The sequence below is a fragment of the Phalangium opilio genome, unplaced genomic scaffold (genome assembly GCF_054372755.1).
Source record: "Phalangium opilio isolate 3A_F unplaced genomic scaffold, DU_Popi_V2 ptg000013l_1, whole genome shotgun sequence".
Lineage (NCBI taxonomy): Eukaryota > Metazoa > Arthropoda > Arachnida > Opiliones > Phalangiidae > Phalangium > Phalangium opilio.
This window is the reverse complement of record NW_028324148.1, coordinates 14,186,688-14,202,677: the sequence shown is the minus strand read 5'-3', so window position 1 is coordinate 14,202,677 and position 15,990 is coordinate 14,186,688. Positions and strand designations below refer to the sequence as shown.

The window sequence follows — 15,990 nt, the reverse complement described above, 5'->3', positions numbered from 1 at the left end:
TCCTATAAATATTTCAGTCAAATAGGGGGTCACTGGACACATGTCCTATAAGAAATTTTTCTTATTTCCGACCCTGCATTGGTGTTGATAGTCAGCCAACGAAGCACCATCGTGGTGCCACCACGCAACGAGTCCACGAAAGAGTAGCGAGAAGAATTAGCAGGGCCGGAAATAAGCACAGGACACTGGACATTATCCAATAATATTTTTAAATGTCCCATAATTTTTTTAAAAAGAAAGGGGGTCACTGGACATTTTATTTATTTATTTATTTATTTATAGAATACAATTGCCCACAGACCAATAAATTTTCCGAAGTTTTGATAGCTTGACAATGAAGATGCGGCACTATTTTTGCACACTCCAGTGGACAATGTCCAATAACTTTATCAGTCAAATAGAGCTATTTCAGAGGGGGTAATCGCTACGTCACCAATGCTATTTGCCCATAGAGAAACCCTCACAAAATGGCCGCCCTCTACAATCAAAGGCAGGCCCAATTTTCGTAGCAGACGAAATTTTTCCCCCACTGAAATAGCTCTATAGGGGGGTTACTGGACACATGTCCTATAAGAAATATTCATTATTTTCGGCCCTGCTGTGAACTTATCTATCTCATTGGTGCTGATAATAAGCCAACGAAGCACCACCGTGGTGCCACCATGCAACGAGTCCACGAACACGGTGGATTGCAAAATCCCACTGAGCCAGAAGCAAATTTCAAGACTAGTTATTTCTTGTTTCTGCGGGTGTCCGTTTATGAATCACTTCACTTGTGTACTTAATTATTTCAAGGAATGGAGATTTAATTATGCCTGAAATATAATGCATAAGTCCCAAAACGCATTTCATGCAAAAAAAAATAAATTTTGAGTGCCGGCCTTAGCCCACTTGAACGCGAGCAGCTTGAGTTGAGTGCGTGATCGAGTCTGCTATGGCTTCTAACAAGGAGGATATTTTAATTTTCAACATGGAGTGGAGCGCATGCGCCCATTGCGCTGTAAATTTTGGGTCTCTTGGGAAGTTGCGAACTTGCGACGCCATGTCGCCATCTTTAAAATTTGACCTATTCGGTTCCACACTGCAGCTGCAATGGTTACAGCATAATTAGTAGGAAATTGAGGTCAATTAGTGTTACATCAACATTGAAGAAGGACAACGGTCCATCCAATTATTAAGCCAAAACTTGTAGTTTATTTGTATGAAATGAATGAAAGATACAGCGAATTCCTTTGTTATTGGTATCCTACCAAACCATAGAGTAGTGACACTCCATGTTAATTTCTCATAGAGCGTAACGTAGCCAAAGGCAGGAAGGTGCCATTACTCTATACTAAATACTTCTGTGATGTTCCTAGCTATGGAAAACAGCGACTGTAGCGCGGTTTTTTAAATGTCCACTCCTAGTCATTGTCCAGTATTTTTTTCACATAAGGCGTTCCACAATTTTTTGCGCTGCCAAACAGGCTGTGTATTTTTTAGTATAGAGTTGCATGTTTGTATAGAGAGTCACGGCCTCAGGCATCATTAAAGGGCGCCACCGGAGGCTTGCGGGGTCAAACTGTTGCGAAGCATAATGCCTAGCCCCCCCGCCGCGACAGTGGCGCCACTCCCTATAGCCAAAAAGCTGAGTGTTTTCCCCCGTCCCTAAAGGCAGACTGCCTCGGGAGAGGTCCGGTTAGCCCCTTTAACCCATGACCAAACCTGGGGTTCCTGTTCTGTTAGAGAACCTCTATGATGGATTTTAACCTTTGGTACTTTAACCTGCACCTAATTGATATGATAATGATAGGCCCTATTCATTCTGTTCCATGAAACATCTTATTCAAATATTCAAATGGTTTATTATTGCTTTTAGTTAGCAATTTAACAATGGAGTATTGCTTTCCAATCAATATTTAGGACGACACGTTCTAGACATTAAAACTTGTGCCACGTTTTAAAAAAAAAAACCATGACTTACAAGAGTCGTTCAAGTGATGGTGAAAGAGTTTCGAGTTATTTATCGACAAAAGATGTTAGGAGATATTACGTGTTTAAGTATGTGGTTTCCAAGATTAAATTTAATTCAATTATTGTTCCGAAGAAAGCCAATTTAAGATGACTGTGCTAAATATAGACTTAGAGATCACGTTCATTTATAGTTAAGGCAAGTGAATATGTACTTAATCCAATCTGGGAGCACGGCAGTACAATTATATGGGTAAATGAAGATTTTCACATGTCGCGTTTTAAGATCCATCACCAATATTTCTCGGGACACAGAAGTTCCAACTTCCTAGCAATACGTTTAACCAAAAGTGAATGAGAGGGAAAGTATGATAATGGTCATAGAGCCTGTGTTAAAAAACGCGGACATCAAAGTTTCGCCAATAACTATTTAGTTTACTAGTGACTGATGGACTTGCAAACTTGCGACTGAAAGTAGTTCAGACATTTATGCTCCTTGGTTTAACCATAGCTCACTCGATCACGCGCATCACGACGCAAGCTGCTCGCGCTATAGCTAAATTACCGAGATAAGTTTTAAACGTATCTAGTTTTATGTGCTCTTCTATTGCTTCGATAACTTTACTTAAATCCATATTATACCTTCAAATACCTTTTAAAACATTACCAGCTACTCTGTTCCGACTATAAACACAAATCGAGGAAGTTCTAGCATACACAATAGCAGACGACGGTAACCGCGTAACCGCGAATTAACACAGGACCTATTTTAAGGGAGTGAACAGGCCCAGTATAGCTACGCCAATAAAACGGTCAACTACGGCGAAACTCTGATGACTCGCGACTTTTGGCCATTTTCATACTTTTCCTCTCATCCACTTTTGGTTTAACACTGAGGGAGTTGTACTTACCAGCCAAGAGAAGGGATGACAATGAGCAGATTCGGTTGTTGTTTCTTGTTGGTTACTTGTCGAGGAACTTGTACTGTTGGCAATGGCTCCGTCGTCATGCGTTTTTATCTGATTCGATTTGAATTAAAACAGTAGGAGACAATAAACATCATTAGACAATAAGATGCATTTTTTGAAGTTATACGAAAATTATGCCTATTTCAAAAATCTGAAATATTAAGTACGTAGGTGCCCCTAATTGTCAAAGGGGGATTTAGCGTTGTATTATTGCGCCCGTGCTTCGGATATTTCTTCCAGTCGCCCAAGTGAGATTTTTTCTTGATTTTTGAAACACTATACGGTACTCTTACTTGAATTCCCTTGACCAATCAGACTCCAGAATTAAGTAACTAACCTCGATAAGTGTTTCACTTCGGCGGTGGAAAAAATCATATTTCAATATCAATTTTAATATAAATTATTTTTATTATAGTTGAAAAAAATTGAAATCATAATTTTTACTAATTGACAGTTTATTATATGGAAGATACGTGAATTTACAAAGAGTGTGAGTTAACCAAACTTCAATCAAATCAAAAACAATATAATTATTATTAAGAATGTGCACCTGGTCCATTAGTATTATAATTGTGATGATCAGATCAAACAGTGCAAGGGAAGGGGCTTGTAGTATTATTCTACTATAATTTAGTTTTTCCCCTAGAAAATAATTAGGGGAACGCTTAATTGTTATTATAGTGCATTAAATCTACTGATTTGAAAGATTAATATTAAACAAGAAATGTGAACCGGGTTATTTTCATTTTCGTATTTCGGAAGATAGCGATTGAGCTAGTGGCTACTACTCGTAAGGCCTACAATGGCAGGCTCCATCATTTTGTTTGTAACCTAAATAATTCAGATAACTCTCACGCCCATAAAAGCAATGGCTGTAAGGGGCAGTTTTTTTGTGGCAAGGGAAGCCCTTGCACTGATAAAACTCTTTGCACATACAATGACAGGAATGCTCCACTGGACTATTTCTTTTTTTAAATCTTTCGAATTCAGATGAAGTCATTCTAGGAGTCATTACTGGTACGTGCATGACGCATTCCAACTTGGTTTCCTTCGGGCATTGCATCGTCTCATTTGTACACAGTTTCCACCTATCTTCGGGACATCCTGCGTTTTGAGTAAATCAAAAAAGAAACATGTTGGGAAGGCCAAAATAATTCCTCTCCGAGTCGAGACGACTGTCTCCAAAGACCTAGCCTAACCTAACGTTTCTTAACATAAAAACTATAATTATCCACCGAAGTTGTATGTTAAAATCACTAATTAAAAGATAATGTCAAGCTCTAGTAGCAAGATTAATACAAACTGCGATTATTGTGAAAATAGACAGACAGAGACGTCCAGAACAATGCCTCTCCATGACGTTCGTCACTCGGAGAGCTTGTACAAAAATTTTAAATCTAAATTTCGACTACAAAATTTTTTTTGTTGCCAAAATTCGTCTAACGAATTACAGTAAGATGTACTTACTGAACGGGTAATTAGGTCTTTTACGGCAGTTACAAAGCTCGAACAGCACCAGAATGAAAAGGGCATATTTGAACAGCATTTTCTATCTGAGGTAAAAGATTGAGTAGTTGTAATAAAGACTAAAAACGTGTACCAATAATCAAAGACCCTAGGAGCATTTAAGACTAAAAGGCTTAAGAGGTTGTAAAGGAATGCTGGCTTAAAAGGTGGACAATTGTTCAACGATATGTCTCGAAAAGAAATATTAGCGAAACGTCCAAAACCAATAGAACTGGATATCTTTAAAGCGCTTATCTTGTAAAGTTTTACCGATAATTCAGTAATAGTGTTGAAGATAAATAGATATTTACAAAAGCTGTTGGCAATGGAGTTTCAAAACGTCAAACGATGCGGCTAAAAAAGAATTCCTCTTTAAGCGAAGCCTTAGGTACTTACCAGTAAAGAGAACTTCTCTTATAGTTGTACTTACCAGCCTAGAGAAGCGATGACGATGAACAGTAGCGGCGAGAAATTGTCGTTGGTTAGTTGACTAGGAACTTGTACAGTTGGCATTGGCTTCACCTACAGGCGGTTTTATATGATTCGGTTTGAAATAAATCAGGGGAGGCAATAAACATTACTAGACAATGACAAGTACGGTTTAAAGGAACAGTGACCAAGTTAAATATTCAAAAACGTACCTAAAATTCCTCCTTAATTTATTAAATTCTATTCATAAGTAGAAATATCTTAATTTTTAAGACTGCATCCATCTTGAATAAAGGAAAACAGTCCACGAAACAGTTATCTGAAACAAAATGTTTTCTCGGAATGATGAAAGAGCGTTGAAACTCTTTCACGACGCCTTTAACGAATGTCGTAAAACATAATTTAAATAATATTTTACATCTCCTCTTTTGTTTAGGAGATAAATAATTTTTTTGTAAATGGTACTTAAATAATATTGCGAATATGACTCATGACTATCTCAAATGTCTGAAACAATGGGCTCGTTTCACATTATCGTGAACTTGGCGCTATTTAGACTGTAGTTGTCTAGCCAATGTTGCTTTTAACGTTGTGTATTACTGAGCCAGTGCTTCTTATGTTTCTTCCAATCGCTCAATTTTCCCTTGACCAATCATACTCCAGAATTAAGTAACTACACTCAATAAGCTCATTTGTGGAATAATCATACTTGAAAATCAATTTTAATCTAAATTAGATTTATGTTCCGCATAGCGGTGATTGACATGTTCCAAGTTAATTAAATCAAATTTGGTACAGATCTCTCTCGAAGTAACCGCAATTGTTATGGCTCACATCTTCCTGTACCTCTCCAAGCGTAGTAGTAGTAGTAGTAGATCAAAAATAGACCAAAAAAACTGAGCCCGACCAGCAGGGAAAGAAAAATCTTTTGTTCGATCTTTGGGGCCGACTTCTCTTAGGCACTGACGTAAAGGTAGAGCGGAGCCTCGGTTTATCATATTTCATTATTCATTTTATTTATGATAAAAATGATTCCTCGACATTTCCGCTCCATTCTTTATTAATAGAAGCCACTTGACTTACAAATTCTGAATCAGTCGCCAAGATGGCAAATCTGCGCATTAAATCATGAAAACCGTCTCTGTAGCGGTATTTTTTACTCATAATCTGCAGGGCCAAATCCCAGTCTATGTTCCTTTGTTTATCCGAGTCCTTGTTGGTCAATAAATACGAAAAGGGAATTTTATATTGGATGAAGTTCCTTCCCATTTCCAGTTTTTGTCTTTGTTCTTCGTTCAGCTGGCTTATTGGTATGGAGAATAATATGTGATCTTTTTCATGAAGCATCGTGTAGAAATTTTCGCAAGGCCCAGCCAACTCGGTAAATGCCATCGCGCGAAATTCTCGAAACTGTAAATAAGTTGTTCGGGATTACTGTTTTCAAAAGAGGGGCTGCAGTATCGTCTGCTTAAGACGGAATATCCGCGGTGGTATCAAGGGGGGTAGGATGCGAAATTTGTAAGAAATAGTTGCGCTAACTGTGGAACAGCTCAGGCCCGGTGGGACGCTAGAAATGGGGGAGGAATACTCGGGAAAATGGCGGTTGGTCTATGTCAACGAATTACGTAAACCGTCCGCCATTTTCCCGAGTATTCCTCCCCTATTTCTAACGTCCCACCGGATCTGAGCTGTTCCACAGTTAGCGTGCCTATTTCTCTCAGATTTCGTTAGTCTTCAGTTCCCCGACTTTTGAAACGGTTTTATTTATCTACTTATAAATGATGAACGAACCATGTTGCGTTTTTCGATTTGGCGAACGTTTTTCAACTTCTTTCCGACATAGAACCATCTATGCAACTGCTGATCACCTTGTTTTTCGTTTTCTTGGCTTGGTGCGTTCTTTGTACTCAAATGTACATAGTTTTCATTGAAATATGTGAATTCAAAGACTTTTTCGCCTTGACGCCTAATGAATTCGAACTTCCCAGTGTGCGGTGGTAATGCGTCTTCCATAGCCACAACGGGGAAGTCGATCAGATATCCAGGGTCCAATACGACGTAGCCAGGACGTTTATCGTTTTCCAGGGTGAATTTTATTACTAGAGCCGCGTGGTCTTTGGCAAAAATAGTATGCAAGGGCGGACACGTTTTGTACCTTTCAAGATTTGAATACGATTATATATTGTGTCGATATTTACAGCAAACATTACTTAGGCTACGATTTACCTGTCAGGTATTTCCGTAATTGTTAATTTGTTTCCTGTGACCAAATAGAGGTGTTTATCGAGGTCTGGATATTCCTTCGACAAATACTTTAACGACTTCTTTCTCAAATAAAGAGCACGGCCAAGACAGTTTTGACTATCCTTGGTGATACTCGGCTTGTGTTCCAATTCATAAAAGTCCATTAATGGCAATTTTTGTTGCTTGTAAGCTTCGTAGAAGCGCACGATTGAGGTAACCGAATTGTACGGATGACGCGATAGGAATTTTAACATAACGCTATGGAGATGCGTCAGTAATTTTTGTAAAATGGATCGGTACTGAAAGTGGTACACTTGAATCTCTTCTTCACACCACATCACCGAAGATGGCATGTCTTCGTCACCCATAATGTCACGCTCCATATTGTGTAATTGTAATTTAAATAGGCTTCTTAATTATCCGTTCTGCAAGGAACTATAAGATTAAAATAAAACTATAATAGAAAGCTCATCGATTAAATATCTTTTGCTAATTAATGAGAATAACTACTTGATTTATGGGAACAGCTACCTAAAAAATTGGGAAGAACTACCTAAAAAATTGACAACAACTACCATAAAAATTGAGAATAATTGTCAAAAAAATTGAGAACAACTGCCATAAAAATTGAGAATAACTGTCAAAAAAATTGAGACTAACTGCCAAAAAATTGAGACTAACTACCTAAAAAAGACTGAGAACAACTTTCTTAAAAGGATTGAGTACTACTTCCTAAAAAAGATTGAGTACAACTTCCTAAATAAATTAGAACAACCACCTAAAAAAATTTTGAACAGCTAACATAAAAATTTTGAACAGCTACCTAAAAAAATTTGAGAACAACTACCTAAAAAAATTGAGAACAACTACCTAAAAAAATTGAGAACAACTACCTAAAAAAATTGAGAACAACTACCTAAAAAAATTGAGAACAACTACCTAAAAAAATTGAGAACAACTACCTAAAAAAAATTGAGAGCAACTACCTAAAAAAAATTGAGAGCAACTACCTAAAAAAAATTAAGAGCAACTACCTAAAAAAATTGAGAGCAACTACCTAAAAAAAATTGAGAGCAACTACCTAAAAAAATTGAGAGCAACTACCTAAAAAAAAATTGAGAGCATCTACCTAAAAAAAATTGAGAGCAACTACCTAAATAAAATTGAGAACAACTACCTAAAAAAATTAAGAACCACCTAAAAAATTTGAGAACAACTACCTAAAAAAAATTGGGATCAACTACCCAAAAAAAATTGAGAACAACTACCTAAATAAAATTGAGAACAACTACCTAAATAAAATTGAGAACAACTACCTAAATAAAATTGAGAACAACTACCTAAATAAAATTGAGAACAACTACCTAAAAAAATTAAGAACCACCTAAAAAATTTGAGAACAACTACCTAAAAAAATTTGGGATCAACTACCCAAAAAAAATTGAGAACAACTACCTAAATAAAATTGAGAACAACTACCTAAACAAAATTGAGAAAAACTACCTAAACAAAATTTGGGAACAACTACCTAAATAAAATTGAGAACAACTACCTAAATAAAATTGAGACCAACTACCTAAATAAAATTGAGAACAACTACCTAAAAAAATTAAGAACCACCTAAAAAATTTGAGAACAACTACCTAAAAAAATTGAGAACAACTACCTAAAAAAATTGAGAACAACTACCTAAATAAAATTGAGAAAAACTACCTAAACAAAATTGAGAACAACTACCTAAACAAAATTGAGAAAAACTACCTAAACAAAATTTGGGAACAACTACCTAAATAAAATTGAGACCAACTACCTAAATAAAATTGAGACCAACTACCTAAATAAAATTGAGAACAACTACCTAAAAAAATTAAGAACCACCTAAAAAATTTGAGAACAACTACCTAAAAAAAATTGGGATCAACTACCCAAAAAAAATTGAGAACAACTACCTAAATAAAATTGAGAACAACTACCTAAACAAAATTGAGAACAACTACCTAAACAAAATTTGGGAACAACTACCTAAATAAAATTGAGACCAACTACCTAAATAAAATTGAGACCAACTACCTAAATAAAATTGAGAACAACTACCTAAAAAAATTAAGAACCACCTAAAAAATTTGAGAACAACTACCTAAAAAAATTTGGGATCAACTACCCAAAAAAAAATTGAGAACAACTACCTAAATAAAATTGAGAACAACTACCTAAATAAAATTGAGAACAACTACCTAAATAAAATTGAGAACAACTACCTAAATAAAATTGAGAACAACTACCTAAATAAAATTGAGAACAACTACCTAAATAAAATTGAGAACAAGTACCTAAATAAAATTGAGAACAACTACCTAAATAAAATTGAGAACAACTACCTAAATAAAATTGAGAACAACTACCTAAATAAAATTGAGAACAACTACCTAAATAAAATTGAGAACAACTACCTAAAAAAATTTGGGAACAACTACTTTAAAAAATTGAGAACAAGTACCTAATGAAATTGAGGACTACGTAATTAATACATAAAATAATTTTCAAACTAGTGATCTTAATCTTTGTTGGAACCACACGCTAGTGTCTATTTACTGGCTGGTAATTATAATTAACTTACCTATATTTGGTAATTTTATTATCGACTTGTACAAAGCATAATTATGTTTTACATGGACCTAAATCAACTTGCTACTTTTCATTCAAGATGTGATGCAATATGCTGTGGTATAATACTTAAGAAGAGCCGTTTCAAAACCAGTTGAAGGAACAAACGGATAATAACTGCTGTTAAAACTCATCGTCCTCATGAGATAAAAAAAAATGAGGTGAAAAGCGCGGAGATTATTCGGTACCTCTACTCCTTCCCTATCAAACTTTACTAAGTTATAAATATACGCGTAAAAACGACACTGAAGACGGGAATTTTATCATAATTTATTTTTCATATTAAGAAATAGATTCTTCGAGGTTTGTATTCCATTCCTTGCTAATGGAATACAATTGACTTACAAATTCGGAATCGGTCGCCAAGATGGCGAATCTGCGCATTAAATCATGGAAATCATTGCCGTAGGGGTATTTCTTACTCATGATGCCGAGGGCCCAATCCCATTCTTCGTTTCTTGCTTCCTCCGAATCCCTTTTGGTCAATAAATACGTATAGGGAATTTTGTGTTGGAGGAAGTTACTTCCGATTGCTAGTTTTTGTCTTTGTTCTTCGTCCAACTGGCTTATTGGTATAGAGAGTATTATGTGATCTTTTTCATGAAGCATCGTGTGGAAATTGACGGAAGGTCCGCCCAATTGGCAAATTGCCATTGCACGAAATTCTCGAAGCTGGAAATAATTATAAAGAAGTTATTTCGGGTTATTATTCTTTTATGATAAACCTCTCCTACCATGTTGCGTTTTTCGATTTGACGAACATTTTTCAACTTCTTGCCAACAAAGATCCATCGATGAATTGTTTTATCCTTTCGTTGTTCCTGTTGCAGATAATGTGGATTTTTCATGCTCATGTGAACGTAGTTTTCATTGTAACAAACGAATTCAAAGTTCTTGCCGCCTTGATGGCTAATAATAGTGAATACTCCAGTATGTGGTGGTAATGAGTCCACCATAGCTACAACGGGGAAGTCGATCAGATATCCGGGGTCCATTACGATGTATCCAGGACGTTTGTCGTTTTCCAATGTGAATTTTATTGCTAGAGCCGCGTGGTCCTTGGCAAAAGCAGTTTCCAATGGTGGACATGTTTTGTACCTTAATGAAGATTTGCATATGGTTATTTCGGCTTTTGTCGTAAGCGATATCACAAGGGGATAATTGACTCTTCAAGGTTACAAAGCCATGTTACGGAGTGTCAGATCAGATTCTCTCAATGTAAAACGACTTAATTCGAGTGTTTATAACAATTGTACGGACTAAGGCGAGCGTATTACCTGCTTTTTGGAGATTTTTATAGCCTACATGTAGGTTCCATAAGTGTGATACTTCGTAATACTAGAGACTTACAGCTCGAGCTAGTTCGAGAACGACAAGCGAGAATTGACTACACTCGCTTTTGCAGCTAGTCCATCTACCTATTTAGTCTGTACTAAGCCTTTGACAGCGCCTCACCAGGCGCCGCTTTACAAGAATCTATGACCTACTTCATTCACTCCATGACAAGCTCTCAGTAACCAGTGACAGACTTATGGTAGTAACATATCTTATGAGCTTATGGGTTACGAATTACCTGTCAGGTACTTCGGTGATTGTTAATTTATTTCCTGAGACCATATAGAGGTGTTTTTCGAGATCAGGATATTCCGTCGAAAGCATTTTCAAAAACTTCCTTCTCAAATAAAGAGCTCGTCCAACGCAATTTTGACTATCCTTGTTGATACTCGCCTTGTGTTCCAATTCGTAAAAGTCCATTAATGGCAATTTCTGTTTCTTGTAAGCTTCGTAGAACCTCACGATTGATGTTATAGAATTGTACGGATGACGTGATAGGTATTTTAACATAACGCCATGGAGATGCGTCAGTAATTTTTGCAAAATGGATCGGTACTGAAAATGGTACACTTGAATCTCATCTTCACACCACATCACCGAAGACGGCATGTCTTCGTCACCCATAATGTCACGCTCCATTTTAAGTATTTGACTTTTTCCTTTCTGCAAAAAAATTATTTGGTTATAATGTAACCTGATATTGGGAATACGTTTGCTTCGATTTTCCAACTTCTAGAGATGCGCCGATACCGATCCCATATCGGTATCGGTACCGATATTTGACTTAAACCGATATATCGGTATCGGTTAAAAATGAACCGATATTTCTACCCGATATTTTTTAAGGAAAAATATCGGTTCATTTTCAACCAATACCGATATATCGTTTAAAGTCAAATATCGGTACCGATACCGATATGGAATCGGTATCGGCCCATCTCTACAACCTATATTATAGCATCTATTTTATTATTGATATCGGTATCGGTTTAATATCGGTTTATTCGAAGGATCGGGTAAAATATCGGTATCGGTACGTATCGGTTTCCCAAGTATCGAATGATATCGGTGTCGGTTAAAACTGGTATCGGCCCATCTCTACCAACTTCTAACGCGGTGACAGACACACAGACAAGTCCAGTGTAATACCTCTCCTCGACGCAGTCGTCACTCGGAGAGGTAAAAACCGAATTTTATATCTCGCGTACAGGAAAACCGAGATCTGGTAACTTTTACGCAGCCTAGCGGCGTATAAACAGAGACTCACAGCAAAAACCGAAGGTAAAAGAATGTATGGACCCTAAATTCTGCCGTAGTATCGTGTAGTATAATAATGGGTATTTTACCCAAGTAACTTACCCAAATTTAAGATGTGATGCAATACGTTAATCCTCGCTACTGTACAATGCTTCAGAAGAACCGCTTCGAAGCGAATTGAACGAATAATTAGATCACATATTGCGCGTTATTAAATTTCAAGGATAAACGGGAGATAAAATACAGACGCGACACTTAAAGCGAGTCTCGGCTGTGGTTTTGTTTAAACTAAATGACGCTAGATGCTGAAATAGTCGAGGGTGGAAGGCATGCTAAGCGTAACAAAGACTAGGTTTTGATCCGCCCTCGACGTTAACGAGTTCTGATTGGTTCCTACCTTTGGCGAGGTAAAATTGGTGTGTGGAACAGGGTTGTCATGGGTCAGGGAACACCCACGGGGAACACCTGGAAAAGTCAGGGAATTATAAAAATCGGCCAAAAGGGTCAGGGAATATCAAGAATTTCAACGAAGTCAGAGAATTTGATTAAAATGTTTAAAATATCTGAGGTTCAGCCATCCAGCCGGATGAAGTTTTAAACGACGTTTCAGCGAAATCACGTTTGACCAAACACAAAAATTGTTTTACATTAATTATGTATTTAAACGCAATTGTTTAGTTTTATTTAGAACAATAAAATTGAGAAAATCGTAAAATAAAGGTCATGGGAAATCTGGAAAAGTCAGGGAATCTTAATCTGAAAATTTCGTGGCAACCCTTTAGAAGATTAACCAGCATATTAGGGCCGCCAATGGAGCAGACATTTGCTTTAAGTCTGGGCTCCAGTGAGGAGAGGGTATATTGATTACGTACTTCTCTATCCAGCCGCGTGGGCGACTTGGCGTTGGCGGCGTGGTGGGAATCTTCCAAAGTACCTTTTGTTGTAAATCTTAGAATTAAAACAAGTTGGGAAACCAAAATAAACCTCTCCGAGTTGCGATACTAGGGGCTATCTACTCAATTAAGAGGTTTTTCTTAAATAATTAAATATATATGATATTAAATAATTTAATCGTTAGTAACTTGCCCTACTTTTGGCTAAATCGTTTTAAAAAACGTTATTCCTAAAATAATTTTTAACATAGATATAGATAGTTTTCAAACATGGAGGATTCATACCATTTACACCAGGAATCCGGGCTAACTGGAGGACAAAAGCAGACGCGTTTTTGTCCTCCAGATAGCCCGGCCTCCTGGTGTAAATGGTATGAATCCTCCATGTGTGAAAACTATCTATTTTTAACTTTTGAATTCTATTGAACACCTTTTTCAAACATTTTGTAAATTTCGGGGATGTAAGGCGATTGATTTACAGTAAGGGATAAGAAAAGCCGTATTTGCGTGAACCTTTGGTGCAAGCCCATCCATTTTGAGGCTAAACGTTTCTCGTAACCCTAGCCGATCGCCGCGTACATCTTAACCCTAACGATGATAATGGAATAGAAGCCAATAGTTATTTCTGTGAACTGCGAACGCGGTCCGGATATTGCCAATAAGTTTGCTCCCATTTGCCAATTGCAAACGCGGTAACAAACACACTGACAGATACGTCCAGTGTAATACCTCTCCGTGACGTCATCGTCACTCGTAGAGGTAGTAAAAAAGGACACCGGCTACATAAGGAATGGGACAGAGGGTTTTTGATGTTTACATAAAGACGACACTGACCACGATATATTGTCATTATTTATTTCACATATTATGAAAGTGACTCTTCGAGGTTTACATTCCATTCATTACTAATAGAAGCCAATTTAGTTACAAAATCGACATCAGTTGCCAGGACGGCAAATCTCCGCAATAAGTCAGGGAAACCGTCACCATAAGGGTATTTTCTGTTCAAAATCTCTAGGGCCAATTCCCACTCTTCGTTTCTTGGTTCTTCATTGCTCAAAATGTAAGAGTAGGGAATTTTATATTGGTTGAAATTACTGTCAGTTGTCGAATTTAATGTTAGTTCTTCGTCTATTTGACCTTTCGGTACATCGACTACAATATGATCTTTATCCTTCAGTATTGCGTAAAAACTGGCCGAAAGTCCTTCTAATTTCCCAAATACCATGGCGTGAAATGGAAAAAGCTGCAAGTAATCATCGTTGACATAATTTAGTTACAATAAACTATGAACTTATGGTATTTGGTTAATGATAAATCAAATTGAGATTCTTTTATTATTCACTTACCATGTTACGTTTTTCGATTTGGCGAACATTTTTCAACTTCTTGCCGACATAGAAAAATCTATGAATAGTCCCATCGTTCTTTTGTTGCTGTTCTTGATTACGTGTATTTTTCCTGGTCATGTGAACGTAGTTTTCATTGTAACAAACGAATTCGAAGTTCTTGCCGCCTTGATGGCTAGTAAAAGTGAATCTTCCAGTATGCGGTGGTAATGCGTCTTCCATAACTACAACGGGGAAGTAGATCAAATATCCAGGGTCCATTATGATGTAGCCAAGACGTTTATCGTTTTCCAGGGTGAATTTTATTACTAGAGTCGCGTGGTCCTTGGCAAAAGCAGTATCCAGTGGTGGACATGTTTGGTGCCTTGATAAAGATTTGCGTACGGTACGGTTATTGCAACTTAAAACAATTCTCGATAACCTTCAGAACTACTATCCATGGCAATTAGACAAATTTAAGCACTTCGAGGTTGCTACTCTCTCTGAGATCTTCAATTCTCCAAAAATTTCAACTTTCTCCAAAAAATTTCGACTTTCTCCAAAAAATTTCGACTTTCTCCAAAAAATTTCGACTTTCTCCAAAAAATTTCGACTCTCTCCAAAAAATTTCGACTCTCTCCAAAAAATTTCGACTCTCTCCAAAAAATTTCAACTCTCTCCAAAAAATTTCAACTCTCTCCAAAAAATTTCAACTCTCTCCAAAACATTTCAACCCTCTCCAAAAAATTTCAACCCTCTCCAAAAAATTCAACGTTCTCCCAAAAAATTCAACGTTCTCCCAAAAAATTCAACTCTCTCTCAGTCGATTAATTTTGTCTGGTTTGGCACCCCATAGCTTTGGTAACATTTACAGCGAAAATTATTTAAATTAAAATTTTAATTTACCTTTCTGGTATCTTAGCGATTGATACTTTGTTTGATGTTGCCAAATAGAGGTGTTTATCGAGATCTGGATATTCCGTAGAAAGCGTTTTCAACAACTTCCTTCTCAAATAAAGGGCGAGACCAATGCAGTTTTGACTATCCTTATTGATGCTTGGTTTGAATTCCAACTCGTAAAAGTCCAGTAATGGCAATTTCTGGTTCTTGTAAGCTTCGTAGAACTGCACGACTGACGTAACAGAATTATACGGATGACGCGAAAGGATTTTTAACATAACCAAGTGAAGATTCGTCAGTAGTTTTTCCAAAATGGATCTGTACTGAAAATGGTACACTTGAATCTCATCTTCACTCCACGTCACCGAAGATGGCATGTCTTCGTCACCCATAATGTCACGCTCCATTTTTCACTTAGATTCAATTTAATTAACCTTTGTGCAAGAATTAAGAAATTATTAAATTAATGAAAATACGGGGTTTTTCTCAAATCTCTGTGTGAAATTAAGTGGAGAT

The 15,990-nt window shown here is 36.8% G+C and overlaps 3 protein-coding genes and 1 long non-coding RNA gene across 4 annotated transcripts; 1 reads left to right on the top strand and 3 right to left on the bottom strand.

Annotated features, from left to right (window-relative positions):
- The first annotated feature begins 1,061 nt into the window (after positions 1 to 1,061).
- On the top strand, positions 1,062 to 4,445 carry LOC149709387 (uncharacterized). Its single transcript, XR_016381361.1, has 2 exons — positions 1,062 to 2,040; positions 3,909 to 4,445. It is a non-coding gene; the product is annotated as an uncharacterized LOC149709387 (long non-coding RNA).
- Positions 3,881 to 7,480, bottom strand: LOC149709386 (uncharacterized). Its single transcript, XM_089864020.1, has 7 exons — positions 7,080 to 7,480; positions 6,645 to 7,008; positions 5,066 to 6,263; positions 4,855 to 4,946; positions 4,736 to 4,778; positions 4,386 to 4,471; positions 3,881 to 4,022 (listed from the first exon to the last, which is right to left on the bottom strand). Exons 1-3 carry the CDS (start codon positions 7,478 to 7,480, stop codon positions 5,871 to 5,873), a joined length of 1,158 nt encoding a protein of 385 aa, XP_089720146.1. The 3' UTR covers positions 3,881 to 4,022; positions 4,386 to 4,471; positions 4,736 to 4,778; positions 4,855 to 4,946; positions 5,066 to 5,870.
- Positions 7,481 to 10,015: 2,535 nt separating this feature from the next.
- LOC149709385 (uncharacterized) lies at positions 10,016 to 12,755 on the bottom strand. The gene is made up of 4 exons (XM_089864746.1): positions 12,456 to 12,755; positions 11,335 to 11,759; positions 10,496 to 10,859; positions 10,016 to 10,433 (listed from the first exon to the last, which is right to left on the bottom strand). Exons 2-4 carry the CDS (start codon positions 11,733 to 11,735, stop codon positions 10,044 to 10,046), a joined length of 1,155 nt encoding a protein of 384 aa, XP_089720872.1. The 5' UTR covers positions 11,736 to 11,759; positions 12,456 to 12,755; the 3' UTR covers positions 10,016 to 10,043.
- An 876-nt stretch (positions 12,756 to 13,631) lies between these two features.
- LOC149709384 (uncharacterized) lies at positions 13,632 to 15,954 on the bottom strand. The gene is made up of 3 exons (XM_089863534.1): positions 15,481 to 15,954; positions 14,596 to 14,959; positions 13,632 to 14,492 (listed from the first exon to the last, which is right to left on the bottom strand). Exons 1-3 carry the CDS (start codon positions 15,879 to 15,881, stop codon positions 14,112 to 14,114), a joined length of 1,146 nt encoding a protein of 381 aa, XP_089719660.1. The 5' UTR covers positions 15,882 to 15,954; the 3' UTR covers positions 13,632 to 14,111.
- Between the last annotated feature and the right edge of the window lie 36 nt (positions 15,955 to 15,990).